Source organism: Aedes albopictus, chromosome 3 (assembly GCF_035046485.1).
Source record: "Aedes albopictus strain Foshan chromosome 3, AalbF5, whole genome shotgun sequence".
Lineage (NCBI taxonomy): Eukaryota > Metazoa > Arthropoda > Insecta > Diptera > Culicidae > Aedes > Aedes albopictus.
The window spans coordinates 140,470,755-140,498,590 of NC_085138.1; the positions used below are offsets into that span (position 1 = coordinate 140,470,755).

Below are 27,836 nucleotides of genomic sequence, written 5' to 3' on the forward strand. Positions count from 1 at the left end.
TCTACACATTTCAAAAAGCTAATATTTATTCAGGGTATCGACCATTCCAAGCTATAGTACATCTATTATTATTTGTTGCTGTAAAATTTGTTATCCTCTGACTTGCTTTATTACCTATTCTAATGAGAGTGACTTTTGATTTCACAATGCATTCTAAGCATGTACAATTTTCTCTTATCATCTAGTGCTAGTTTATTAAAGTATTCTAGGGACTATACTTTGAATAGTGTTTGTGAAAATAATATGCCTGTGCATCACTGTAAAAAAAATAATATGAATTCTATTGAAATAAAATCTTTCCTTAGTGTGTTCTCCATGAGAAAACATAAAATATTGTGTTGATCTGGAGATACTGATGTCCTGCAAAACATTTGAAATAATTACAATTGAATCGCTACCATTGTTGACTTGATCGGTGTTATAACAAAGATAAAATTTGTATGGCCTCCGAGTAGAGAACTCGGGATCTGCAGCTATCTATTATATGTGGGGAATTACTCTTCCCCTTCGGAATCCGGATCGATCACGTTCCGGATACGATTTAATGTTTCTAAACTTTCCGGCGGAACGTTGGCGGGAGGCTGCGAAAGACCCGACGTCGAGGGTGCATTAGGATCTATAGGCAAACCAGGGGATATCTGGTTTTGTTGGTGCCTCGCACTCCTTCGTGTGGTTCGACCTGCGAGGGGTGGGATGAATGTGAGTATATTGGAATTTCCTGTAAAATTTCCTAAATTTACCTTCATTCGAATCGATGATTAAACTGGTGTCTAGCACTTGCACCTCACGTTCCATTTGAAGCTGCTTGCGTAGCTCCCGGCACTTGGCTATGGTAGGTTCCCCTTCCAGTCCCTTTTCCTGCATCAGACGAAGAATGGCGTTGGCCCGTTCCTGATTCGATTTGCAACCTTCCCACAGTTTGTGGAACTTTACGTTCTTGAACCCGGCGATTTTCAAATATTCCTTCATCGCTTGTATGGATCGGTCATTGCTGGGACTGTGTGGCGATCTACAGAAAACGAATGTTAGTCAGCGCATTAGAAGTTAAGCAAATAGAACCCTAAAATCCAGAAATTTACCTATGAGTGGAAGATGAGGAAGCTTTCTTGTAACTCTTGCTACTCGATTGATGCTTTGCACCCCTACTGCTGGTGGAGGAGCTTCCACGGTTGGGTTGTGTCGATCGCCAGACATTTCCCCCTCGTCGTTCGTCGTCCGAAGAACTATCGCCGAAGGCATGCAGAATATGCAGGGGAACTGAAACGACGAACAATGGTTAGTGTGAATCTTCAAAACGATGACCTACCTCATACCATTCACATTTCCAAAATAGATATCGTTGGGAATGTCCTGCGATTTGTCATAGAACCGGTCCGGTCTATTCTTTTTCTTCTTCTTTACCAGGGTTTGTAGTTGTTGCTGCTGGTACGTGGGCAGATTCAGTCGGGAAATCTCCTCGAGCTTTTGCTTCTGTTTCCGTCGTTGTTCTGCATCGGGCTCTTCCCCGTATTTCCTCTTGTAGGGTCGACTCGAAGTTTTGCCCTGTTTCGAGTAGCGATCGTTTATTATTTTCTGACGCTGGCATCGAACTTTTGTGCTGGCCGTGAATACTCGATCTGGTGTACCGAAATAGATATCATTCGGAATGAACTCATCGTCGCTGGACGAGCTGCTCCAAGGACCGAACGGGCTGTGAATGCATTAGGAATTTGCTCAGTAGATTTAATAAGGAATGTAACAATGGGTAAACCATAATATACAACTTACTTGTTATTATCGAACGTCCTTTCGCTCCTTTTCTTCTGTTTCTCCCGCTTCTTCTGCGCCAACTGTTGTTGCCTCTTGAGATAGTGCTGATGTTGATAAGATGTGGCTGCATCCATCCGTGACGCCGCAGAGTCTCTCCGCGCAAATCGTTCATCCAGCAGTTCTTTTTTGATGTTGACAATCCTCACGACCGGGAGCTCTTTCTTGGGTGGCGGCAACGGAGTCATATTATCATCTTCTTCGTCTGTAAGCAACGAAATAGTGTTCACTTCAACATTCTGGCAAACCACATCGTCGTCCTCGTCACTATCGGACTTTTTGGCCTGATCTTTGTCTTTGCGCTTTTTCTCGGAACTCGAATCCTTCTCCTGCTCAACGGGACTTGACGTAGATCTGGTTTCACTTTGGTCATTCTGTCCCTCTTCTTCCTCGCTTTCGTCTTTATCTCCCTTCTCGGACTCGCTTTCCCGTCGTTCATTTTCACTTTGCTCCTCTGCTTCTGATCGTTCTACGTCTGATGCTTGATCTTCCTCTGCGTCACTCCCTCGATTGTTATCTACTTCACTTCTCTCCGAACCAGCCGCTTCCGATGCTGCCACCTCTGATCCTTCCGCATCTGAAGCCGCCTCTGGTTCTACATTTTCTTCGAGTTCCTGCTCGTCGTCTGTTGCTATTCCGATTGCTTCACCATCGTCATCTTCAGCTGCTATCATTTCCACACCTTCTTCAACAACCTCTTCTTCTTCGCCAAGTTCTTCATCTTCCTGTTCAGCTCCCTCACCCTCACTGCCGCCATTCTCTTCTCGATCGCTTGTCTCCTTCTCATTCTCACCACCATCCGGCTCATCTTCATCGTCGTCTTCATTCGCCAGCTCGCTTGGATCGATTATCGGTGCATCCATTGCCACAATTTGCTCCATCTGATCCAACTCGATCCCATCCACCGTGCCAAGATCGTCATTCTCAGCGTTCTCATCCACCAGCAAACCACCCGGATTCAAATCGTCCGCACCTTCTCCAGTCAACCCGATATCATCCACACTGACGAGCGCCTTCTGATCGTCCTCATCGTCGTCACTGTCTAGCACTCGTATCTTCTTACGCTTATGCGCTTCCGAATCACCACCCGCTGGAATCATAACCACATTCTGGAAAATGGACGCAGCACCAGACGCAGACGACTTTGGACGATCATCATCATCCTCTCTCTCGCTGTCTCCTAAACCATCCCTGTCGATGCTGTGACGTCGCTTTTTCTCGCCGGCTGACTCATCAGCATCGTTTCCCACCGTCGCCGATTCAGGTTCCGGCGATCGGAGCAACTCCATCCGATTGCTAATATCTTCATCTTCACTGTCATCTTCATCGTCGTTGAGCGTCATGATTCGCCGTCGCTTCTTCCTGACGGATGATACGGCGGAGACCTCTTCCGTTGAAGCACTCAGACTGCGCGATCGGCTTGGACTTCTGGACTTTTGCGTATCTACAGGCTCTTCGGATGTTTCAGCGAGCTGTTCATGAGATGCCTCTGATACTTCATTCGACGTGGGGAGGTCATTTTCGATGCCCGATGGTTCGTTTGCATCTGCGTTGAGTGATGTCTGCGAAGGTTCTTCGGAAGGTTTGGACAAATTCTCATCCGTCGGTACTGTAGCAGTCGATTCTGTAACAGTAGGTTCCGCTTGTTGGGTTGACTCTCGATTAGATTCTGGAAATGAAAAAAGAAGAAGAAAAGGCTATTTACTGCCATGAAATTTACTAAAGAGAATTATAAATAGGAGGGAGATGTTCACAGGCGCATTGTGGCAGGACATCGTGCTTACTTTGGACTCCGCAGAACTCTACGATCGAATAAATTTCGCCGTAACACGAAGTTAACTATCTACAAAACGCTGATAGACCAATCGTCCTCTATGGGCACGAAACATGGACCCTACGTGCAGAGGACCAACGCGCCCTTGGAGTTTTCAAACGAAAGGTGTTGAGTGCAGATGGAAGGCGGGACTTGGAGAAGGCGAATGAACCACGAGCTGCATCAGCTGCTGAGAGAACCAACCATCGTCCATACCACAAAAATCTGGAGGCTACGGTGGGCGGGTCACGTTATCAGAATGTCGGATGGCAACCCGACTAAAATGGTTCTCGAGAGTCATCCGACCGGTACAAGAAGACGTGGTGCGCAGCGAGCTAGGTGGGTCGACCAAGTGGAGGACAATCTGCGGACCCAACGCAGAGTGCGAAACTGGAGACAAACAGCCATGGATCAAGTGGAATGGAGACGGCTACTATGTTTAGCAGAGGCCACCTCGGCCTTAGCCTGATCGGTAATGTAAGTATATTATGAATGGGATTTTCTCTAAGAAAAGGGCTGCAAAACGGTGAATCGATAAGCGTCCAATATATGTAGCTCTGGTTCTCACAAGTTCCTACCTAATGCTTCCACGGGTTAAGCGATGACAAAGACCGCCAGCTAAGAGTTGTGTGCTTAGCTGGTAGTGCAGCCTGGGCACGGTTGTCCTTCTGACTTCAGCTAGACTCCTTAATCTACGTACAGTCGAGACTCTTATAAGATCACTGGTCGGGGGGCGCAATAGGAATCCGCTTAATAGGAGACTAAGAGCTTATGGGATTTTGGCATTTTGGGGGTGTGGCCTATTATCTCGGGTGTGTTAAGAGTTAACGCAATACTTTCTTCGGCAAAGTTTTAGGGCTTGATAAGATCTACCATTTAGAACTTTGGTTCATATGATTAGTTGGCTATTTGGCCGCTAGAGGGACCATCAACAATTTGATGCCAAATTGCACTGCGGGAACCATATCAGGTTGTCAAACAAACGTTACGATATGCGACAGCTCAAGACCCTGATAATTTGGAAGGATAGTGTCTTCGGGAAAGTTGTTGGGTACGCCAATAACTTACTGACGATGAGTTGCGAAGTTCGAAATTCCTCCACTGGGCGGCGCTAGTGAGCAAGTAAAATTTCAAAACCTCATATCTCAGAATCCCGATAACTTAGGAAGATGGTGTCTTCGGCAAAGTTGATCAGTATGACATAAACTTACATAAAAATAAACACTTGTTTCAAAATTCTGCCACTAGGAGGCGCTAGTGAACTTGCAAATTTTAGAAATCTCATAGCTCAGAATTCTGATAACTTAGGAAGTTGGTGTTTTCGGCAAAGTTGATCAGTATGACATAAACTTACATAAAAATAAACATTTGTTTCGCAATTCTGCCACTACGCGGCGTTTCCCGGGTTTTTTCGTCTTTTTTCGACTTTTTTGGCGGTTTTTCGGCTTTGCATGTTCACTAGCGCCGCCTAGTGGCAGAATTGCGAAACAAGTGTTTATTTTTATGTAAGTTTATGTCACTCTGATCAACTTTCCCAAAGACACCAACTTTCTAAATAATCAGGATTCTGAGCTATGAGATTTCTAAAATTTGTATGTTCACTAGCGCCGCCTAGTGGCAGAATTGCGAACCAATTGTTTATTTTTATGTAAGTTTATGTCATTCTGATCAACTTTGCCAAAGACACCATCTTTCTAAGTTATCGGGGTGGCGACACTAGTTTTGCTGAGCCGAAAACCCCCAAAAAAGTCGAAAAAAACAGTAAACGCCGCCTAGTGGCAGAATTTTGAAACAAGTGTTTATTTTTATGTAAGTTTATGTCATACTGATCAACTTTGCCAAGACACCAACTTCCTAAATTATCAGGATTCTGAGCTATGAGATTTCTAAAATTTGAAAGTTCACTAGCGCCTCCTAGTGGCAGAATTTTGAACCAAGTGTTTATTTTTATGTAAGTTCTTGACATTCTGATCAACTTTTCCGAAGACACCAACTTTCTAAGTTATCGGGGGGAGCGACACTAGTTTTGCCAAGCCGAAAAACCGCCAAAAAAATCGAAAAAAGACGAAAAAACCCGGTAAACGCCGCCTAGTGGCAGAATTGCGAAACAAGTGTTTATTTTTATGTAAGTTTAGGTCATACTGACCAACTTTGCCGAAGACACCAACTTTCTAAGTTATCGGGATTCTGAGCTATGAGATTTCTAAAATTTGCATGTTCATTAGCGCCGCCTAGTGGCAGAATTGCGAAACAAGTGTTTATTTTTATGTAAGTTCATGTCATACTGATCAACTTTGCCGAAGACACCATCTTCCTAAGTTATCGGGATTCTGAGATATGAGGTTTTGAAATTTTACTTGCTCACTAGCGCCGCCCAGTGGAGGAATTTCGAACTTCGCAACGCATCGTCAGTAAGTTATTGGCGTACCCAACAACTTTCCCGAAGACACTAACCTTCCAAATTATCAGGTTCTTGAGCTGTCGCATATCGTAACGTTTGCTTGACAACCTGATATGGTTTCTGTAGTGCAATTTAGCATCAAATTGTTGATGGTCCCTCTAGCGGCCAAATTGCCAACTAATCATATGAACCAAAGTTCTAAATGGTAGATCTTATCAAGCCCTAAAACTTTCCCGAAGAAAGTATTGCGTTAACTCTTAACACACCCGAGATAATAGGCCACACCCCCAAAATGCCGAAATCCCATAAGCTCTTAGTCTCCTATAACGCTCACCCCTGTCTAGTAGGAGTTCGTTTAATAGGAGTCCGTTTAATAGGAATTCGTTTAGTAAGAGACTCGACTGTACGTCTTGAGCGTCTGTTCACCAAGGAGGTGCGGCTCAAACAGCGTCTGTTCTAGCATCCAGCGGCTGAGTATTTATGAAATGCTCCTCCACCGGAAGCTACACCGAGAAAAATTTCTACTCAATGACTGAGTTGGCCTTACTCAGAAATCGAAAAATCCTTTGTTTTCCTACTCAGTTTCGGCTAAAAGTGGGACAACCCATTGGCAATGGGTTGTCCCACTTTTAACGGAAACTGAGTAAGAAAACAAAGGATTTTTCGATTTCTGAGTAAGACCAACTCAGTCACTGAGTAGAAATTTTTCCCTGTGTATACCTAAAGTGGAAGTCCTACCACGGTGGATAGGGGACCTTAGACCAAGCCCACTCATGGGCTAAATCAAGCGTTTTAACGGTAAGTAGAGCCCCGAACAAAGAAACGAACCGCACCGGTCGCTGCTAAGTAGGGCTCGAAAGCGAAAAGTTTACGTACGGTTCGTAGCAGGGCTTAGAATATAGAGACACGCAAAGTACGGTCTCTATCCGTAGGCTCGTGCGCTCTCTCGCGTTTAGCTCTCTGGGTAACGTAAAGAGGAGACGAAAGAACATGAGTATGGATTTGTTGCCCGGTATTAGTTTCTAGAGAATGATTTTCTTGTTTTGTATAAATAGAAAGTTATTTTAGTTTGCATCAAATATTCAAAACTTTTATTGTTACTTGCTTTGAAATTTTTAACCAAATAATATAATAGATCGTTACACGAATAACTCAACAAATTGTCTGACATACAATTGTGATAGAGTGACAATACAAACGCAGAAAAATAATAGGTTTAAATTGACAAGCTTTGCTTAAGTATGTTTTGAATAAAGTTTTCCCTTCTTCGCCAATTTTAGGATCATGCATATCGAAAATGTATTGATTTTCTCTTAAAATAGTTACGATTGTTCATAATCGCACTTTTAGTTTTTGATTCGGCCGATCGTTTCGAAACTTATATTTGAAATGTATAGTGATTCAGTGAGTTTTGCTTTTTTAACACGTACATGCTTGAGCCAGGGTTTCTACGCTGCAAGTAAAGTTTGGTTTCGCACATTTAGAAAAATATCTAAATAATTAACTCGCGAAGTTCGTTCCGACAAGTTCCAAAATTATCGTCATCCGTCGCAGATTCCGGTAAGAAGATGTGCGTATTTTTTAACCCGAAAAGATACCATTTGACGGTAATAAGTGACCACAAGGTTTTCTTTCTCCACTTTCCGGGCTGAGATCCCCCGTTTTGAAAGAGCTGTGCCTCGCGTTTCGTTTTGTCGTGTATATTTCGAAAAAGGCAAAGGAGTTTTGGTTTGATTGCTTTTTTTTTAAGAAAAAAGTGGTCGTCAGTGGGTGGTTTATTAAATATAAATATGAAAATATAAATTAAATAAACAAGACTGTTGGCACAGCCCCATACCACCTTTCGACAGCGCAACCATTGCGCAACATGCGGTCCACACCAGACGAGACCACCCCGGTGATGGATTACCCGTGAGTAGAGCATAGATGTCAGAAGGTATGTTGCGTGAGAGGGAGATGGTAAAAATAGAAATGGTAAATAAAATCATAAACAAAAACAGAACGAAGAATGATCAAAATGGTCAACCTAGGCTTTGAGTAAAGAAGTGTAGTTTAGGGAGTTTGAACTATTTATTAGATAATTGCGGTTGCTAAAATTAGCTTACGTGCAAATACAGAGAGTTTGTGATTGAAAGCTCGTCCGAAGGTAAGGACAGTATAAATAATCGTAGAAACGTGAATCTAACAGTGTTCTGTACAGGATAGGTGAAAGCGCCGTTGATTCGACCGTGAGCCAGCATACCTGTGAGGAAAAGGACTAATACAGAAAACTATAAAATGTAAGTAATAATAGAAAATGCTAAAAAGAATGACTGTTAAAGTGCCAATTTGTCTATTCCTATTGTTTATTTGTATCAATAAAATTAGTTTCAAGCTGTTGCAAAAGTTTAACTGCCTGCTTTGAGAATTCAGTTTTCTTAGGGTGGTCCAAAAAGGAACAAACTTGAAAATTTTATAAAGTTCCGACCAAACCCAAAAATGCAAAGTCCTGATAAGACAGGTTTTAATTGTGCGGCTTGCGACCGTCCTGATGACGAGGAGTCGCAAATGGTATTTTGTGACCACTGCCAGCGGTGGTATCACTTCGGCTGTGTTGGCGTCTCAGCTGATGTCAAGGACGTTTCTTGGTGCTGTCAGAAGTGCGTCGGAAGTGAAAGTGAAGGTGTTGTTCCTGCTGATGTGCAAGAGGGGCTGCAAGAGCTCGAAGCGGAGAAGGCGAAGCAGAAGCGGGAAATGGAGAAGGAGAAGATTTTGTACCGGAAACGTCTGGAGATGAAGCAGGAGCTGTTCGAGTTGCGCCAGCAGCTGGAGAAAGAGAAGCGGGAGATGGAACTCGAGTTCGAACAGGCGCAAATGGCGAAGAAGCTCGCGGAAGAAGAAGCCCATCAGAGGAAACTCGACCAAATGCGGACGGAGATGGAGGAGAAGCTGAAGCAGTTGAAGCTGAAGCGGAATTCAGGAGCGGCCGATGGTGAAAAGGAGCTGGAGCAAGCTGTCGGAGGCGGTAAAGTGGGAAGCTCAAAAAGCGGAATCAAGAAGAAGACGGAATCGGAGCAGTCGAAGCCGGGAAAAGGACTCGAGAAGAAAAAGTCGAGGAATGGAAAGCCTGGAATAGCGGATGCGACGGTAGCGGACTTCGAAGATCCGAGAGGAGCGTACCACAAGCACTCGACTCCGAAAGTTTGTCGCAAACTGACACTGAAGCCGGTTGGAGGTCCATCGAGTCTGTCGGAGAGTTTTTTGATCGGGCGCGGCGGAGATTCGACGCCACTCGGACGACCAGGGGTTCCCAAACCCGAGAAGGTGAAAACAGCAAAGAAGATGAAGAAAGTGGTGGAAGTTGAGTCGGAAAGCGCGGGTTCCGAAGAAGAAGAAGAGTCCGCTGAAGAGGTGGAAAGCTGCGAAGAAGAAGAAGAAGATGATAGTTCCAGCGAGGAAGAGGAGACCTCCGCAGAGGAGGAAGAAAGCAGCGAAGAAAGTTCGGAAAGTTCCGAAGAAGAGAAACAGAAAGAGAAGCCTCGTCGCAAAAGCGGAAAAGAGAAGGATGGGCGGAAGATTCGGCAGCGAGAACCAACGAAGGCGCAGATGTCCGCTCGGCAATTCCTGTCCAGGAAGTTGCCAACGTTTTCTGGCAGGATGGAAGAATGGCCGATGTTCATCAGCAGCTACGAGACGTCGACGAAGGCGTGCGGCTTTTCCGACGTGGAGAATTTGGCGCGGCTACAGGAGTGCCTGAAAGGAGAGGCCCTGGAGGCGGTAAGGAGCAGACTGCTTCTGCCGAAATCCGTCCCAAAGATTGTGGAGACACTGCGCATGCTGTACGGCAGGCCAGAGCGACTGCTCAATATGCTGTTGGCGAAGGTGCGCAATGCAGCGCCACCGAAAGCGGATCGGCTGGCGAGTTTCATCAGCTTCGGAGTGGTAGTGCAGCAGCTTGCCGATCACCTAGAAGCGACCGGACTAACGACGCACTTGGTCAACCCGATGCTGATCCAGGAGTTGACGGAGAAGCTACCGGCTGGCACCCAGCTGGAATGGGTACGATATCGCAGGAAGACCAAAGTGGTGACGCTGAGGACGTTATCAAACTTCCTGTCAAGCATCGTGAAGGACGCTAGCGAAGTAGCAGCGTATGGAGAAGGTACCCCCCGTTCCGGAGAATCCGGATCGAAGAAAGGATCGAGAAGCAGAGCGCACGACGGCTACGTGCACTCGCACGACGCGGAAGCGAATAGGAGTTCGAGTCCACCCAGGAGGGAGAGGAAGCCCTGCCGGATTTGTGGCAGAGTGGATCACCGGATCCGGAACTGCGAGAAGTTTCGGAGGCTCCAGCTCGGAGAACGATGGGAAGCGGTGCGCAGATGGAAGCTATGCCAACTGTGCCTGAATGAGCACGGTAACGCCGGCTGCAAACTTAGCTTCCGCTGTAACGTTGAAGGCTGTAAGGAACGACACAACCCGCTGCTCCATTTCGTCAGGCCAGCCGCAGGACTAAACTGCAACGTTCACGCCGCGCAGCCAAAACAAACCGTGATCTTCCGGATGATGCCCGTCACGCTGCACTGTGGCAAACACTCCGTGAACACTATCGCGTTTCTGGATGAAGGATCATCGTACACACTGGTCGAACGGGCACTGGTGAACCGTTTAGGAGTCCGAGGCGCGACACAGCCCTTGCGCGTAACTTGGACCGCAGGAGTTTCCCGGATCGAGAAAGACTCGCAGTGTGTGAGTCTCTTCATCTCGGCGAGAGGTTCCGCACAACGTTTCCAAATAAAGAGCGCCCACACAGTGGAGAGTTTAAAGCTTCCACAACACACGGTAGCCATGTCGGAAGTGGTGAGGCAATATGCGCATCTTCAAGGCCTACCGATCACCGACATCCAGCATGCCGCTCCACAGATTTTGATCGGGCTGAAGGATATTCATCTTTACGCGCCGTTGGAATCGCGAATCGGTCGACCGGAAGAGCCGATAGCAGTAAGGTCGAAGCTAGGCTGGACCGTATACGGGCCGACGGGACCGGGAAACGTGACTAGCGGAATGGTCGCGCATCATTCGTGCAGCCCGGTGTCCAATCAGGAGCTTCACGATCTCCTGAAGAGTCACTACACGCTGGAGGAGTCCGGCATTTCCATCGCCTTGCTTCCGGAGCCGGAAGAAGACAGAAGAGCGAAGGAGATTTTGAAGAAGACGACGAGGAGGATCGGCGATCGTTTCGAGACGGGTTTGCTGTGGAAGGACGACAACATCGAATTTCCCGACAGCTACCCTATGGCGGTGAAGCGGCTGATGTGTTTGGAGAAACGCCTGCGGAAGGATCCCGAGCTGTATGTCAAAGTCCGTACCATGATCGCCGACTATCTCGTGAAAGGCTACGCACACGAAGCGTCGGAGTCGGAGCTGCTAGCGTTGGATTGCAGCAAGGTGTGGTACGTTCCGCTGAATATCGTCTACAACCCGAGAAAGAAGAAGTTTCGTCTGGTGTGGGACGCCAGAGCGGAAGTTAGAGGAGTGTCGCTCAACTCGAAGTTGCTGAAGGGGCCGGATATGCTGACTGCCCTGCCGGCGGTGATATGCAAGTTTCGGGAGCGAGAAGTCGGTTTCGGAGCAGACATAAAGGAGATGTACCACCAGCTGCGGATTCGAGATGAGGACAAGCGAGCGCAAAGGTTTCTGTTTCGAAACGATCCGTCGGAGAAGCCGACAGTGTATGTGATGGACGTAGCCACTTTTGGGTCGACGAGCTCGCCATGCTCGGCGCAGTACGTCAAGAACTTGAACGCGAAGGAGTTTGCAGGACAGTTTCCAGCGGCGGCGGTGGCCATCGTCGAAAACCACTACGTCGACGATTATTTCGACAGCGTAGACACGATCGAGGAAGCTGTGAAACGAGCGAAGGAAGTACGATACGTCCACTCCAGAGGCGGTTTTGAGCTCCGCAACTGGGTCTCCAATTCCGAAGAGTTCCTGGATGCGATGGGAGAGCGAAAAGAGGATCAGTGCGTGCGGTTCAGCGAGGATAAGGAGTCCGGATCCGAGCGAGTACTGGGGATCGTGTGGAGCCCGGCAAGCGACGAATTCTCGTTCTCCACCAAATTGAGAGACGATCTGGAGCCGTTCCTGTCCGGCGTGAAGCTGCCGACCAAAAGGATCCTGTTGAGCTGCGTGATGAGCTTTTTCGACCCGTTAGGACTGTTGTCCATTTTCACGTTCTATGGGAAGCTGCTGATTCAGGACCTGTGGCGTACTGGATGTGAGTGGGACCAGCAGATCGATGAAGAGTGTGCGGAGAAGTGGAGTAACTGGATCCGGAGGCTTCCAGAAGTCGACGAAGTGCGCATTCCCCGATACTATTTCCGTGGCGGATTTTCACTGCGATACGACAGCCTACAGCTGCACGTTTTCGTAGACGCTAGCCAGGACGCGTACGGTGCCGTGGCGTACATCCGCATCGAGACGGCCACCGGGCCGTTATGCTCGCTCGTGATGGCGAGATCTAAGGTAGCACCACTGCAGCACATGTCCATACCGCGACTGGAGCTGCAAGCTGCAGTGTTAGGAGCGAGGTTGGCGAACTCCATCGGCGAGACGATTTCGTTGGAGGTAAAGAAGCGTTTCATGTGGTCCGACTCGAAGACCGTGCTGTCGTGGATCCACTCCGACCACCGTCGGTACAAGCAGTTTGTGGCGTACCGGATCGGCGAGATCCACAGTCTAACGAAGCTTGCGGAATGGAGATGGGTGCCGACGAAGTGCAACGTGGCCGACGCGTTAACGAAGTGGGAAAAGGCGCACAGCCTGCGACCAAGCGGACCATGGTTTCGTGGCCCAGACTTTCTGTACCAGCCGGAGGATTTTTGGCCGGAGCAAGAGGCAGTGACACCGAACACTAGCGAGGAGACCCGAGCGTGTTTGCATTTCCACGAAATTGCAGTCACTGAGCCGATGGTGGACCCGCTGCGGTTTTCGAAGTGGAAGATTCTGGTCCGGACGGTAGCGTGCGTCTACCGGTTTGCATCGAACTGCAGAAGGAAGAGAGATGGGCTGGAGATCGAAGTCGTACCGGCCACTGCAAGAATCAGCAGCGTCGTGAAGAAACACGTGCGAGCGAAGCTAGTGCCGCTGAAGCGGGACGAATACCGGAAAGCGGAGGCGTATCTCTGGAGGTCGGCCCAAGCCGATTGCTTCGGAGATGAGGTCTGCACATTGGTGAAGAACCAGAAGCAGCCAAACCAGCAGCAGCAACCAGTAGAGAAGAGCAGTAGCCTGTACAGCTTGAGCCCGTTCCTGGACGCCGAGGGTGTACTACGGATGGAAGGCAGAGCGGCGCAAGGATCGTCGCTACCATTCGAGCTGCGGTTCCCGATTATTTTGCCGAAAAAGCATCCGGTGACCGACAAGCTGCTCGACCACTATCATCAACAAGTAGCTCACGGGAACACGGAGACCGCAGTCAACGAAATTCGGCAGCGTTTCTACGTCCAGAATCTGCGAGCGGAACTGAAGAGGATCGGAAGAATGTGCGTCTGGTGCAAGGTGCAGAAGTGTCGCCCGTCGAACCCGAGGATGGCTCCGTTGCCGGAGTCGCGAGTGACGCCGCATCTGCCACCGTTCAGCCACACCGGCGTGGACTACTGCGGACCGCTGACTGTTACTGTCGGCCGCAGATCAGAGAAGAGGTACATCTGCCTGTTTACCTGCATGACGACGAGGGCTGTCCACCTTGAGGTCGCTCACAGCCTGACGACTCAAGCGTGTCTGATGGCCATACGGCGGTTCGTGTGTCGCAGAGGGAAGCCGCTAGAGTTCTACTCGGACAACGGCACAAACTTCCAAGCAGCAAGCAAGGCCATCATGCAGCGAATCGAGATCGAGTCAGAGGACGAATTTACGGATTCCAGGACCCGCTGGAATTTCAACCCGCCCAGCGCACCTCACATGGGTGGGGTTTGGGAGCGATTGGTTCGCTCCGTGAAGGCAGCACTGACCGTGCTGAATGACGGGCGGACGATAACGGACGAAGTGCTACTGACGACGATAGCGGAGGCCGAAGACCTCATCAACTCCCGGCCACTAACGTACGTTGGCCTGGAACCAGGAGCGGAGGGAGCGTTGACGCCGAACCACTTTGTTCGCGGCGTTGGCGCAATCAGCGAGGAGCGTTCTGTTCCAGCGACGAGTGATGCCGAAGCACTGCAAGACCGCTACAAGCGGTCACAGCGACTGGCGGACAAGCTGTGGGCTCGGTGGGTGTCCGAGTATTTGCCATCCATCAACCAGCGGACGAAGTGGCTCTCCGAGTCGCCGCCACTAGCGTGTGGTGATCTAGTGTACATCACCGATGAGGCCGTGCGGAAGAGCTGGATCCGGGGCATCGTGACGGACGTCTACCCGGGAGCGGACGGCAGAATCCGGCAGGCCATGGTCGAGACGAGCAAGGGTAAGTTTAGGAGACCGGTGACCAGACTGGCTGTGCTCGAGGTACAGGAGGGTAAATCCGGTGCAGCCGAGGAGCCCCACCAGAGTTACGGGAGGGGGTGTGTTGGCACAGCCCCATACCACCTTTCGACAGCGCAACCATTGCGCAACATGCGGTCCACACCAGACGAGACCACCCCGGTGATGGATTACCCGTGAGTAGAGCATAGATGTCAGAAGGTATGTTGCGTGAGAGGGAGATGGTAAAAATAGAAATGGTAAATAAAATCATAAACAAAAACAGAACGAAGAATGATCAAAATGGTCAACCTAGGCTTTGAGTAAAGAAGTGTAGTTTAGGGAGTTTGAACTATTTATTAGATAATTGCGGTTGCTAAAATTAGCTTACGTGCAAATACAGAGAGTTTGTGATTGAAAGCTCGTCCGAAGGTAAGGACAGTATAAATAATCGTAGAAACGTGAATCTAACAGTGTTCTGTACAGGATAGGTGAAAGCGCCGTTGATTCGACCGTGAGCCAGCATACCTGTGAGGAAAAGGACTAATACAGAAAACTATAAAATGTAAGTAATAATAGAAAATGCTAAAAAGAATGACTGTTAAAGTGCCAATTTGTCTATTCCTATTGTTTATTTGTATCAATAAAATTAGTTTCAAGCTGTTGCAAATGTTTAACTGCCTGCTTTGAGAATTCAGTTTTCTTAGGGTGGTCCAAAAAGGAACAAAGACATTAGGAAGAAAGTGTGCGAAATGAGTAACTTCACCCTTGTAGAAACAATAGGGGAAAGCAGAAAAAAATCTGCGACAACCCTATGTGAATAACACCGATCATACAGAATAGGAGGTTCGACATTATTTAGATCTATAAAAACAACCCAACAATAGGGGAGATTTTTCCAATATTACACATTTTTTATTCATAGCTCTATTATACACATTCTTATATATTTAAAACATATTCATCAACATGTAATCTGGATCGTTTGGTATACGCATCCTTCCTCCCCTGTAAATTCGAGAAGTACCTTGCCGAAAGAAAATGTTCTGTACTCCAAGTATTTCGAAGAACACTTTGCGCGTAAATACAACGCAATAGACCTGGCCGCTTTGATGTATGTGTCCTGATATGCTGCAAGCATCAATATTGACAAGAAAAGTAACACGATTGCTTTCCAGGGCAGGGATGGCAAAAATACTTTTTTCTTTTTTCCGTTCATCGATACTGGCAGTAAAATAAAAACAAAACAACGGCAGCACCAATACCATCAGAAGCCGCGCCGACGGCAGTCAAGCAGACGCTTGATGGTTTTCGCTTCCCCACGAAAACATTAATGAGCAGTCATGCTGAGGTGGGTGATTGCGAAAAATGTCAAATATTTTCAACTGCTAATAACTCACTTGTTTTAATAAATAATTTAAATCGATTTGCACAAATAGCTAGAGCACACTCCTAGCTTTGTGATGCATATAAAGAAGTTTGTCTGGAAGCGGTTTGAAACGCAGAAAAATGCGAAAACGGGAGAGACAGAAATTTTTGTCGTCGTTGTGCTCGAGTACTGGCGCTCTCGCGCTTGGAAACCGTTTCGAGGAAGAAGGCTGCAGGAAAAAAAATGTTATGACATTTATTTTTCGAACAGTTTGAGTTTGGCTGGGCCTATGATTTTCGTGTGGAAAAATGTCAAATGTACAGCCGGTAACCGTTTTTTCCAGTACATTTCTCATCCCTGTTCCAGGGTGATTCCGCGTACTGGCTGCGTATGTAAAAGATTAGATTTGAGTAGTTATGATTTTTCAAAGATGCTTTGACTGTACCTAACTCAATTCAGATATCATAGAAACACTACAGTTATTTATTTTTTTTTTGTAAAAACAGACTTTAATCATACCGATAAAAATCTAAAAAAATGTAGTCGAGCTGCCAAGTTTCATCAATTAAAATGGGCGGTGTGCAGGACTGCCATATTGTAGGTTCCTCGTTATAGAAAAAGCAAGTGTTGGAAGTTAAAATACAACAAATGTTGTATGAAGTGCCAAAAAAGAGAGTAGGCTCATTATGTACTTTCACAAATACGCAGTCTACTTCAAGCGCATAGAATCTGCTTCCAACAAAATATTCATATACCAGCATCCAAAGGATCGCAATATATATTAATATTTCCGATTGATGCTTTCTAACTAAAAGGTTGTGACTGAGTATAGAATAAGCTGAAGTTAAAATACACGTTAATGAAAAAAGGTTGCGCAAACTTATCGCAGACTGTTAGAAGACAGCTTCTACTATGACCAGGATTCAAGAATTTTGACCTACGCGAAGTTGTAAAGGAGACAACTACGTAATAAATGTGTTGGAAATGCAAGGGATGTAATTATTCAATAAACCTAATTATTAAAAAAGATGCTCAAAATCTCAAATTCAGATAAATTTCTTGCGAGAAAGGCAACATGGATATCGAAGAGATGGATATTATTTTAGATAAAAATTCAACCTACTAGTCATACAGTAAGCAACAAACATATAATTTAAGGTGAAGATATGACGAAGCCACAGCTCAAATTTTCAAGAGCACAAATCTGAAGAACCGAACGTCGGATTGCACTGAAAATTTGATCGATTGATTTCCCGCTGGTGGTGACTAATCGATCAACTTTTCAGCGCAATACGGCATTCGGTTCTTCAGAATTGTGCTCTTGAAAATTCGAGCTGTGGCTTCGTCATATCTTCACCTTAAAAAAGATTGAATTCCGGGATTAAATACAATCATACATTATTGAGAAAATGATATCTTGAAACGCACCAAAACTGGTACAAATCTCCAAGGGAATTATTTATTTGAGTTCAATTTTTAACAACAGTTTTCAGTCTTATCCAAAACCTTCTTTCAAAATATGAGCACAGATTATTATACCGAATAAGATTTGCAATAACACCATAGAAATAAACAAAATATTGCGATGATTTACGGAAGTGCAAAAAACCGATGGTACGGATAGAATAGAGACCACCGGTGCGGAAAGGCGACCGATCATTATTTTACTCACATGGAAACGAACGACCGGTGCGAAAATGGGTGAATAACGAAATTAAAAATCGTTAACGACGTGCTGTTGCGTGTGTAGTGTTAAGCCCACGAGTGGGATTGGTCTTAGGTCAACAACCTACTGTTTCCGAAACCAAAAAACCGTTACAGAAACCGAAAATGAAAGATTACGAACTGATTCAACGGTAACGACTTTTAGCGCGAAACAACGGACAAGAGTTGGAACTTGGAACACAGAGAAACAGACGTAACACTTAGAACAAATTTCATTAAAATGCATCGTCACGAAAACGCAATCGCCCAATGTTAAACGTACTGTGTTTGGCCGGGCCGCCACTAGATGGCGGTAGTGAGGAAACGTCAAACAGTAGCAAAAACGATACCAGCGCCGCGAGTGGTCAATCGACCTACTACTGAATATTTGAATCAACCGTTAAAAAGGTGATCGATGGGAGGCGATGAGAGTGTGACGTCTATTTCTCTTTGCTGGAAATGTATTAACCCTAGCTCAGCAGGGTAATCTGGCACAATTAGCCAAGGAGGCATGCCGTATGATGTTTGAGATCCTAGGTGTTAGGAATAAATAATCCTCAACCGTTTGTCCATCGTTAGAATTACAAACAGCTTCACTGTACTTGGATTTGAATACCAATACCCGCACAACGTGCATATAGTTATATCATTGTTTTGCACTATCCATTCGTCAACAGTAATTGCGCACATGCTAGACAGTGTAAAGATAAATTCTATTTCTATATTAAACGTAAGCATCTTTTTTCTCTTTATACCTAAAATATCAATACTTAAACCAAATTTGTTCTTAAAATTGGGTATTATTATTCTATTGTATCGGAGATATATTTGTTGCTGAATGTTATATTATGCGGAAACTAAATGTAAGTTATTTAAGTGATAATAATCGACATGCCAATTCAGAGTGTCTACTCGTTTACTAAAATAAAATTCCCTGATTTTTCCAGGTTTTTTCCAGGTCTGAGAAAAAAATTCCAGATTCAGAAATAGAAAAAAATAACTAGCAGAAGTAAATTTACCATATACCCGACAGAAAAGAGTTTGCTGAATTGTGTAAGAAAAAAAATGGTGGTGGCATTAGTAGATTTATTTCTGGTTGAACTTCTAGTAGAAATGGGTCGCCTTCAATAATTTTCGGCGGATTTCAAATTAAATTTAATGCAAAAGTCTATTGAAATTATTTGTCAATTAATAGGAAATGTTTGCAATTTTTTAACTGATTAAGATGTTGGTGGAAGCCTTCAAGAAATATTGACAAATATTTTGTATAAATCTATGATGGTATAAGATGATAATGTGTTGTAGAAACATATTACGTAATCAATTCTTCTCAAGAAATCTCACAGAAAATCACAAAATGAAATAATGAGCTTTTTGCAATATTTCATTAGAAACTGCATGGGATTTTTTACTGTCGACATCCTTGAAAAAATCCTTAGCAAATCTGAGTCCAAAAATTATTCGAAAAGTCTATACAGAAATGTCTATCGAGAATTCGCTTGTTTTAAGTTCCATAAATTCACATTGAATGTTGAAAAAAAAAATCTAAACTATTGTTTAAAACTACTCCTACAAAATCCAACATTTTGCGGAGCTTCTCATGGGTTCAGCCATTATTATCTAGAATTTTTATCAACCATTCTTTTCAAGGGATTTGTAAAAAATCAATTTCTAAAAAAAATCTCATGAAACTAGCTGTACCCGGCAAACTTTGTCTTGCCTACTGCGTTTTTTGACGTTTCAAGTTTCTATCCAAGACCAAGTCCCCGGTCGCAAAATGTATGGAAGATCGATTTTCAAAAACTCTCAATTTTGCGTGTTTTTTGCCTCATAAACCTGCCTTGGGTGAAAACTAACAGAACAAAGCTTAGACGACCCAAATCGGACCATCCGTGCGCAAGTTATGCGCGGTCCCACGTATGCCACTACATTTTTATATATATAGATAGATTACTTAAGCATTTTTAAGGAATGTCAATTCAACTAAAATCCTCACTCTGGGCGATTTTCTTGAAAGTTTGTAGAAAGTTTGTTCAGACATTCTGATAAAGATATGTTAAGAATTTCATCAGACATTTTTCTGGGACTTCTGGATCTCCATTTGATACTTTAGAAACGTTGGAGTACTGTTTATAATTTTTATCAGATTTTTTACCCTTCTTACACCCATAAGAAGGGTATAAATACCGCTCGAAAAACCGACTTTCGATCCGAGGCCCGCAGGGCCGAGTTGCATATACCAATCAACTCAGCTCGACGAACTGAGCAAATGTCTGTGTGCGTATGTATGTGTGTGTGTGTGTGTATGTGTGTGTGCGTGTGTGTGTGCGTATGTTACAAAAAAAGTCACGCACGTTTCTCAGCCGTCTGACATCCGATTTGAATTCTCTTTGTTGCAAATGAAAGCTATAACATCCTAGTAGAACCCTATTGAATTTTATTACGATCCGACATTTGGTTACCAAGATATCTTTCGAAGAATACTTTGAAGTAATATAGGTTAGCTTTTTGAGAGATTTTTGACTTATAGCATATTGATAAATATCTCAGCTGTCTGTCAACCGATTTGGGTTCTCTTAGCACCAAATAAAAGCTACAACATCCTAGTAGAATGCTCTAAAATTTTATTTTGATTGGACATTTGGTTATTGAGATATCTTTCGAAGAGTACTTAGGAGTTATACAATTAAACTTTTTGAGATTTTTAACAGGTTTGTGTTATTTTTTTTCTGTTAAAAACGTTGTTTTTCGCAAAATTTCAACCTGCTTTGGTCATGAAACTTTCATTAGATTCTTTTGAAACACTTCCGATAAAAATAACTACATCAAATCTCAATTGAGAAACATTTAAAATATTATGACATATTTATATGAGATGCATGCAAAATTAATATGGCAACACTTCCAAAAACGATCTAATTCATGATTTACAAGTCGATCTAGAATGCAGATCACCATACAAAATGACTTTGTTGGATATTTTTCGAAATTTGATAATTTTTTATCATGGAATTCTAAAAATTGTACAATTCGGCTAAACGAATGTCTAGGCAAAAAAATGACATTTGAAGGGTTTTTACCCTCGTTTTTGTTTCAGTGTATATGTAAGTGTGATGTGTCACATTTTTATAAAACAGTACTACTACACTACGATAAAAAAGTTTTATCATTAAATATTTTGTATGAGTTTCCTGGCACTTTTTTGATTTTTTGTTTAGCCTCGGCTAAACGAATGTCTATCACTGTATCTTTCAAAGAGTATTTGAGAGTAATACAGGCTAACTTTTTGAGAGATTTTTGACAAAGTGTATATCATAATAAATATCTCAGCCATCTGTCAACTTATTTGGGTTCTCTTAGCACCAAATGAAAGCTACAATATCCTTGTGCGGGGATGAACCAGCCTCGGGCTGAAAATCCCCATAATAAAGAGCCAATAATAATAATATCCTTGTAAAAGGTTCTGAAATTTTATTTCGATTGGACATTTGGTTACTAGATATCTTTCGAAGAGTATTTCAATAAATTCCTTTTTTTATTTTATTGTTATATTCGCTTGTTATCTTGCATGAGATTTTGACCAGTCTAAGGTAAATTATTTTTCAATAAATAATGCTGATCTCATATAAAGGAGGCGAATGACTTTTTGTTAAAACCTCTTTAATAAATAAATAATAATAATATAAAGTGTATACTAGCAGGTTATTATTAAATTATAAATAACAAATTACAAATAAACAGGAATTCTTTGAAAACTAACAATTTGTTAAATGAAAGCTTTGAATTTATATATTGTGAATAAGTGCAAGAACCGGACAGCCAAAATAACTAGCTAATGCGAAAACTGATTGACATAGTAGATGTATCATTTTTGTCCTTTTTGCATAATAGCCATGAATACTAAGTACTTCGGAGCTAATTTAATCGACTGATTAAGGGATATTAGACAAAGTGTATCTCGCTGATTTTCTTACCCATTTGTTAATCGATTCAAGATCTTTTGGCAGTTAACAAAAAATACAATATTTCAGAATATGTAAGCTATTTTGTAAACATTCCATACAAGATTCTAGGAGGTGTCTGGCATTTCTGGTAGTTTAGTTCACGATCCATGGTGCTATTTTGGAAACTAATCCACTAGATGCCAAATCCACAATATTTTCTAGAACTTTTGGTCAATTACACAAAATAAATATGTTAAATACAAATAATTTTTTTTTTTTTTTTTTTTTTTTTTTGCTAGGTTTCTAGCTGCACTCTGAATAGAGTTGAAACCTCTACACTAGACCCGAAGATAGAAAAGAGTACGTAATCTTTCAGAAGCAATTTGCCAGCCGTACGCGGAAAATGATATCCATTAAGACACTGTTGCCTACTGACTCAGAAAGTTACGGTAGAAGGTTGAAAAGTTTTCAATTGGTCAGTCAGTCAGGATTTGCCTATGTAGTGTTATGGTCACACGGTTTGTGTTTGTCGTCTTGTTCGATTTTGTGGTATGGTTCAATATGTTTTTCTTCTCGTTAAGTCAGTGGTCGTATGTTTGTTTTTCATCGAATCAATAAAACCCTGTATGTTAAAATATAGTCGATCCTGTGTCAAATTATTTTCTTGATTTCGCTTATCGTTTTCTACTTCTCTGTGTTTATCTCTTGTGTCCTTAAATTGTCATCGGTCCAAAACCCACAGAAACATGCAACTGAACTTCTGATATTTTTCTGTTAGTTTAAAATACCATCTAAGAGATAGACAAAAATACGTCAAGTTGGTCAGTTGATTGCAATAAAATTTCAAAATAATAAAGATTGCTTGTCAACTATTATGTATTCGTCCCCCTACAAATACTATGAAAAATGTTCAAATTCGTTCAATTGTCCTATCATGCCTAGAAATGTCAACCTAGTCATACACAAGTAACGTTGTTCAGTTAATAAAAATCAGTCAGTTTTTGTCCAAAATGTCACGTCGAACGCATTGACGTCAACAATGCGTTTAAGTGTTCGCACGTTAGCTTCGAATCTATCAGCACAATTAAGTGCTGCAAATCTCCTTCCCACTATTAATTCTTCGGTCGATTTTAATTGCTTTATTTAAAAAAAAATATGACCAACTAACATTCTAAAAATTCGAAAACGCGACTATGACATTAATAAATTACTAATCAAAATCAACCGAGAAACGTAGGAAATAGAGCCCAAACAACACTTTGAAGTCAGCTGGCTGTAAAAGGTTCCAAAACCTGTCACAAATCCTACAATACTTTTATTAGGATTTGTAACGATCATCAAAACCTTCTTAAATCCAACCGACTTGGAACTATTGCTTGGGAATAGACTCTAATGAGCCCTGGCGGATCCTCCATGTTTATCGAGCATGTCTGATGCATATGATCAGCCATACTCCATCTGCAGCAGCCGGTTCGTGATGAACCGTTGGAGGCGCATTAAAGTGTTAAAAAGGTGATATGTTTCACTAAAGAACACTACATTACAATAATCAAAATGAAACTCCTTCACTTTAATACCGTCAACCCCTGCGAACTTGGCCAGGGAAATATGTTAAATTTAAATATGTTAAATACAAATAATACAACAATAATTTTAATAAGTGTATGAAGGGTTCTGTTCAAAATAGGTGGATTAAGGCGAAACTGGAAGCATTTCCTCACTTTTTGGTTTTTGATTTTTTATTAAATAACGAAGCAATATTTTCAAAATCGGTTTTCGTGCACATGTAGAGTATGGATCAAGGTATCTTCTGATTTTTTTTTGTATTGGAAAATGTTTTTCGTTTTTGCAGAAACCATTTTTGAATAAAATTTCACATAAAAATGGTTTCCGCAAAAATGGAAAACATTTTCCACCTCAAAAAAAATCAGAAGATACCTTGATCCATACTCTACATGTTTACGAAAACCGATTTTGAAAATATGGCTTCGTTATTTGATAAGAAATCGAAAACCGAAAAAATGAGAAAATGCTTCCAGTTTCGCCTTAAATCGGGTTTTCTTCTGTCGCTTTTAGCGGATCACCAAAACCATTTGACCAAATTTATGCAATTTGATCAAGGACCATCCAAACAGAACATACCAGGCAGCTCCGGCAGTCACTCGATGAGTACAGACGAATCACCAAACACCGCCTTAGTCGAGATTTCTACTAATACCGAGCTGGTCTCAGCTAGTACCGAAAGTGTCAATCATATGCCCAATGATGATCAGAACGATTTTTTCAATAAGGCATTTCGAATTCCATCGAATACGAAAGGCACAACTCGTCCAACACGCCGAACCTTCCATAGCCAACTTCCAGTAGTGGCCAGAAGCGATGAGTACAAGAAGTACTACGAGAGGTTTGAGGCAGAAAAACTGATGAAGGAGAAAAATAAAGCGGCAACGAAAGCGATCAGGTTTGCAAAAAAGACTAAGTTGCCGCGTTGAACTATTGTTATGATTCGCGAAAAAATTTCATTGATTTTATTAAATTTGAGGCCCTTAGAGGCGGTTGAATGATTCGTGTACTTATGCTCACTGGTGACCATCGACAACGACACCAGCAGAGAAATCAAGAGACGCATAGTGGCAGGAAGTCGAGCTTACTTTACACTCTCCAGAACTCTACGGTCGAACAAAGTTCGCCGTCACACGAAGTTAACTAGGGTGACGATGGGTATTATCGGCAGGTTTGTTCTCTTCGTCATGAGGGGTTTTTGTCGACCAAATTTCCTGAAACTTGGTCATATAATTCAGCTTGGTTGGGAAGGATTTGAGGCCAACTCTGAGTTCAACAGCTTTCAAAAAACCCCTCATGACGAAGAGAACAAAACTGCCGAAAATACACAATTTCCCCAATCTACAAAACGCTGATTAGAGCAGAAGTGCTCTATGGGCATGAAGCATAGACTCTTCGTACAAAGGACCAACGCGCCCTTTAAGTTTTCGAACGGAAGATGCTGCGTACCAGCTACAGCGGAGTGCAAGTAGAAGACGTGACTTGACTTGGAGAATGCGAATGAACCACGAGCTGTTTCAGCACACCGTGTAAATCGGGAGGCTTCGGCGGGCGGGTCACGTCATCAGGATGGCAACCTGATTGGCTATTCCCATTACGCCGGGCCGGGACCGTGCCGGGCCCCGGCCGTGCCCCGGTCATCGATTTCTTACATGCGATTACTATGGCGCGTTTCACATCACACCGTAAAGTAAAGTGAGAAGACCGCTTAAAAGGGTTCTCGAGAGCCATCCGATCGGTATAAAAATACGTGGTGCACAGCGAGCTAGGTGAGTCGATAAAGTGGAGGACGACTTGCAAACCCTTCGCAGAGTGCGGACCTAGAGACGCACAGCCATGGACTGAGTCGATTGGAGACGAATCCTACGTACAGCAGAAAACACTCAGGTCTTAGTCTGACCGGTAAGGGGCTGTTCATAAACCACGTAGACCAAAATTTGGCAATCTCAGACCCCCCCCCCCTTCCCCCTCGTAGACTTTCGTCCATACAAAAAAAAAAATAAATTTGTATGGAGCGTAGACTTTGGCCAGACCCCCCCTCCCCCCAAAAAGTTTACGTGGTTTATGAACGGCCCCTAAGGTAAGTATGACTTTTTTTTATACATTAAATGGTTAACACCAATTACATCCATCATATCCTATTCATTTCTGATATTTTGGTTAACGTTAGCTTTTTGAGTGAACCATCTTTCTTGATTTTTGGCGCAAAGTCACCCAGACTGCCATTACAGCAGTATTTTTTTTACTTTGTTTAACCTTCCCAGAATGCTAAGCAAGACGCACCCGGATAGCGTAGTGTACGTTCAGCGAGCCTGTCTGCCTTATATTGACCGACACCCTACTAAGGTAGAAAGTGCATTTTACCTCCCTTTCTATATTAAAACTTACCTTGCACAACCTCCTGACCTGTTTCACGCTGTTCTGACAATGGTTCCTCATTCGTCGTTGTCTCAGCATTAGTATCTTGCACCACATTCAAAGGTTCTGGCGCTACTACAGTGTCAATCACACTAGACTCAACAGTGTCCACTGGGTTATCCGAAACTGTAGGGTTGACCACCATCGGTACCGGTGGGTAAAGAACAGCCGGATTATTAGTGGTTACTTGCGCATTGAAGTTAGGCTGATTATATATTCCCTCAATTCCAGCCATGTGAGGCATCGCCGCTGCGCCGGCTGTTGCCGGAAACTGACCGCCGTATGCCGCTGGGTTGTTAAACGCATTGAATACGGTGGGCCCACCAGTAGGCATCAACCCGTTAACATGGACCGCAGGAATCGGTGTGGAATTAGGTTGAATTAGTTGCTGTTGCTGGTGATGCTCCTGTGCCGCTCCCGCTACGGGTGGAACATATCCAAAGGGCGGCACTTCGGCTGCACTGCTATGAGCAAAGTACGGATTTTGACCGGGAACGGCGCTTCCGATCGGTACGTCAGTAGATTTTTCAGAGGCATTCCCCGCATACGGCTGGAATCCCGTTGGGATGCTGTACGGATATTGATCCATTTTTTCTCTCTTCGGGATGCGCTTTTTTTTGTTTACGCCATTAAGACGCCGCGAAAATAAGGCGGCTTGTTGATTTCGACGACGGGCTAGGGTTCTCCCCACAAATTTACACCACCGTGCCCCACGGATTCAACACTTTATCCAACGGATTTCGATTTGCACCGCGAAACGTTCCACAATTGCACCGAAAACACACCGAATTTACGAGAAAATGTCCACAAATTGCGAAAACATTGCAAAATTTTGCACCCACCACAAGCGGACTTTTCGGGGAATGACAGCGGTTTTGACAGGTTCTTCTTGCACAGGGAAAAATTTCTACTCAGTGACTGAGTTGGTCTTACTCAGAAATCGAAAAATCCTTTGTTTTCTTACTCAGTTTCCGTTAAAAGTGGGACAACCCATTGCCAATGGGTTGTCCCACTTTTAGCCGAAACTGAGTAGGAAAACAAAGGATTTTTCGATTTCTGAGTAAGGCCAACTCAGTCATTGAGTAGAAATTTTTCTCGGTGTGGATTCTTGATCACTGCTTTTGTTGTTTTGGTTTTTCTTATTGGATTTCCTATGTGTTTCTCACACCGAGAAAAATTTCTACTCAATGACTGAGTTGGCCTTACTCAGAAATCGAAAAATCCTTTGTTTTCCTACTCAGTTTCGGCTAAAAGTGGGACAACCCATTGGCAATGGGTTGTCCCACTTTTAACGGAAACTGAGTAAGAAAACAAAGGATTTTTCGATTTCTGAGTAAGACCAACTCAGTCACTGAGTAGAAATTTTTCCCTGTGCATTGCATGCTGCGGGTCGTGCAAGCGGATGGGTTGGTTCGATGTGGGTGGTGGAAGGAGGAGGTGATGTCTTCGAGGCGCAACATAAAAATTTATGCTACAGGCCACGTTGCCAAATCAAGCAGAGTGATCTATGTATATTAGACTGGGTCAACAAAGTCGATTTTTTTGGAACAATGCCTTATCGATTCCTTTTAGCGTCCGAAACTATTTTGCAAAATTTGGGAGCGCTAGGTAACGCTTTCCCGTATTCCGCATTGCGATAGAAATTTGTATGGAATTTAGTATGGGAAAACGTGCTTTTTAGCATTTTACTCATACATTGAAATATTTCGCCTTAAATGATCTAACTAATGACACAGATAACAGACATCCAAGTCCAGTTCCGAAACTGTGTAAGGAATTTAACGGCCATTTGAAATCGGCAACACGAGTGGCAATAGCGTGGCGCTGCAGTCGGTTAATTTCCCATACTAATTTAATTCACCACTTGAAATGTTTCAATTCACCACTGACTGTGGCAATATGGTGTTTGGTGGCGTTAGTGTTGTCATCGTGTATTGGTTTGCAACCTTACTCAAGTAAAGATTCAAATCCTTACACAACTTTCCGAATGAAATTTGTTCTAGCCTGGATGTCTGTTCTCTGTGCTAATGACTTTAACTAATGGATATGCCGAAAAACTTTGCCGAAGACTGCAAAGTGATTCGACACTTGTGAAAAAAGTTATAACAAAAAGATTGCCAGATGATGTTTAATGTAAAGGAATAACATCAACAATAAAATTTCAATTTTTAGCCTATAGGCCTATAGTTACCAGGCGAATAACTTTTTTCACAAGTGTCGGATCACTTTGCGGTCTTCGGCAAAGTTTCTCGGTATATCCTACGCTATACTTTAACGCCATTAGTTACATGGTATTAGGCAAAAGAATTCAACGTATGAGTAAAATTCAAAAAAAGTACATTTTCCCATACTAACTTCCACACAAATTTCATTCGCAAT

The 27,836-nt window shown here is 43.5% G+C and overlaps 2 protein-coding genes across 3 annotated transcripts; one reads left to right on the forward strand and one right to left on the reverse strand.

The window, feature by feature from the left end:
- On the reverse strand, positions 1 to 26,344 carry LOC109432417 (uncharacterized). The gene is made up of 6 exons (XM_029879995.2): positions 25,428 to 26,344; positions 1,768 to 3,475; positions 1,314 to 1,690; positions 1,080 to 1,257; positions 741 to 1,009; positions 1 to 679 (listed from the first exon to the last, which is right to left on the reverse strand). The coding sequence occupies exons 1-6, from the start codon at positions 26,044 to 26,046 to the stop codon at positions 495 to 497; spliced, it is 3,336 nt and encodes a 1,111-aa protein (XP_029735855.2). The 5' UTR covers positions 26,047 to 26,344; the 3' UTR covers positions 1 to 494.
- On the forward strand, positions 7,872 to 23,369 carry LOC134289704 (uncharacterized). 2 transcript variants are annotated; one of them, XR_009998625.1, is made up of 2 exons: positions 7,872 to 14,891; positions 14,946 to 23,369. XR_009998625.1 is itself a non-coding variant. In XM_062856009.1 (2 exons), the coding sequence occupies exon 2, from the start codon at positions 8,499 to 8,501 to the stop codon at positions 14,658 to 14,660; it is 6,162 nt and encodes a 2,053-aa protein (XP_062711993.1). In that variant the 5' UTR covers positions 7,872 to 8,166; positions 8,221 to 8,498; the 3' UTR covers positions 14,661 to 23,369. The 2 variants fall into 2 exon arrangements, 1 of the variants encoding a protein (XP_062711993.1); XM_062856009.1 differs by having other exon boundaries at positions 7,872 to 8,166; positions 8,221 to 23,369.
- Positions 26,345 to 27,836: the final 1,492 nt, after the last annotated feature.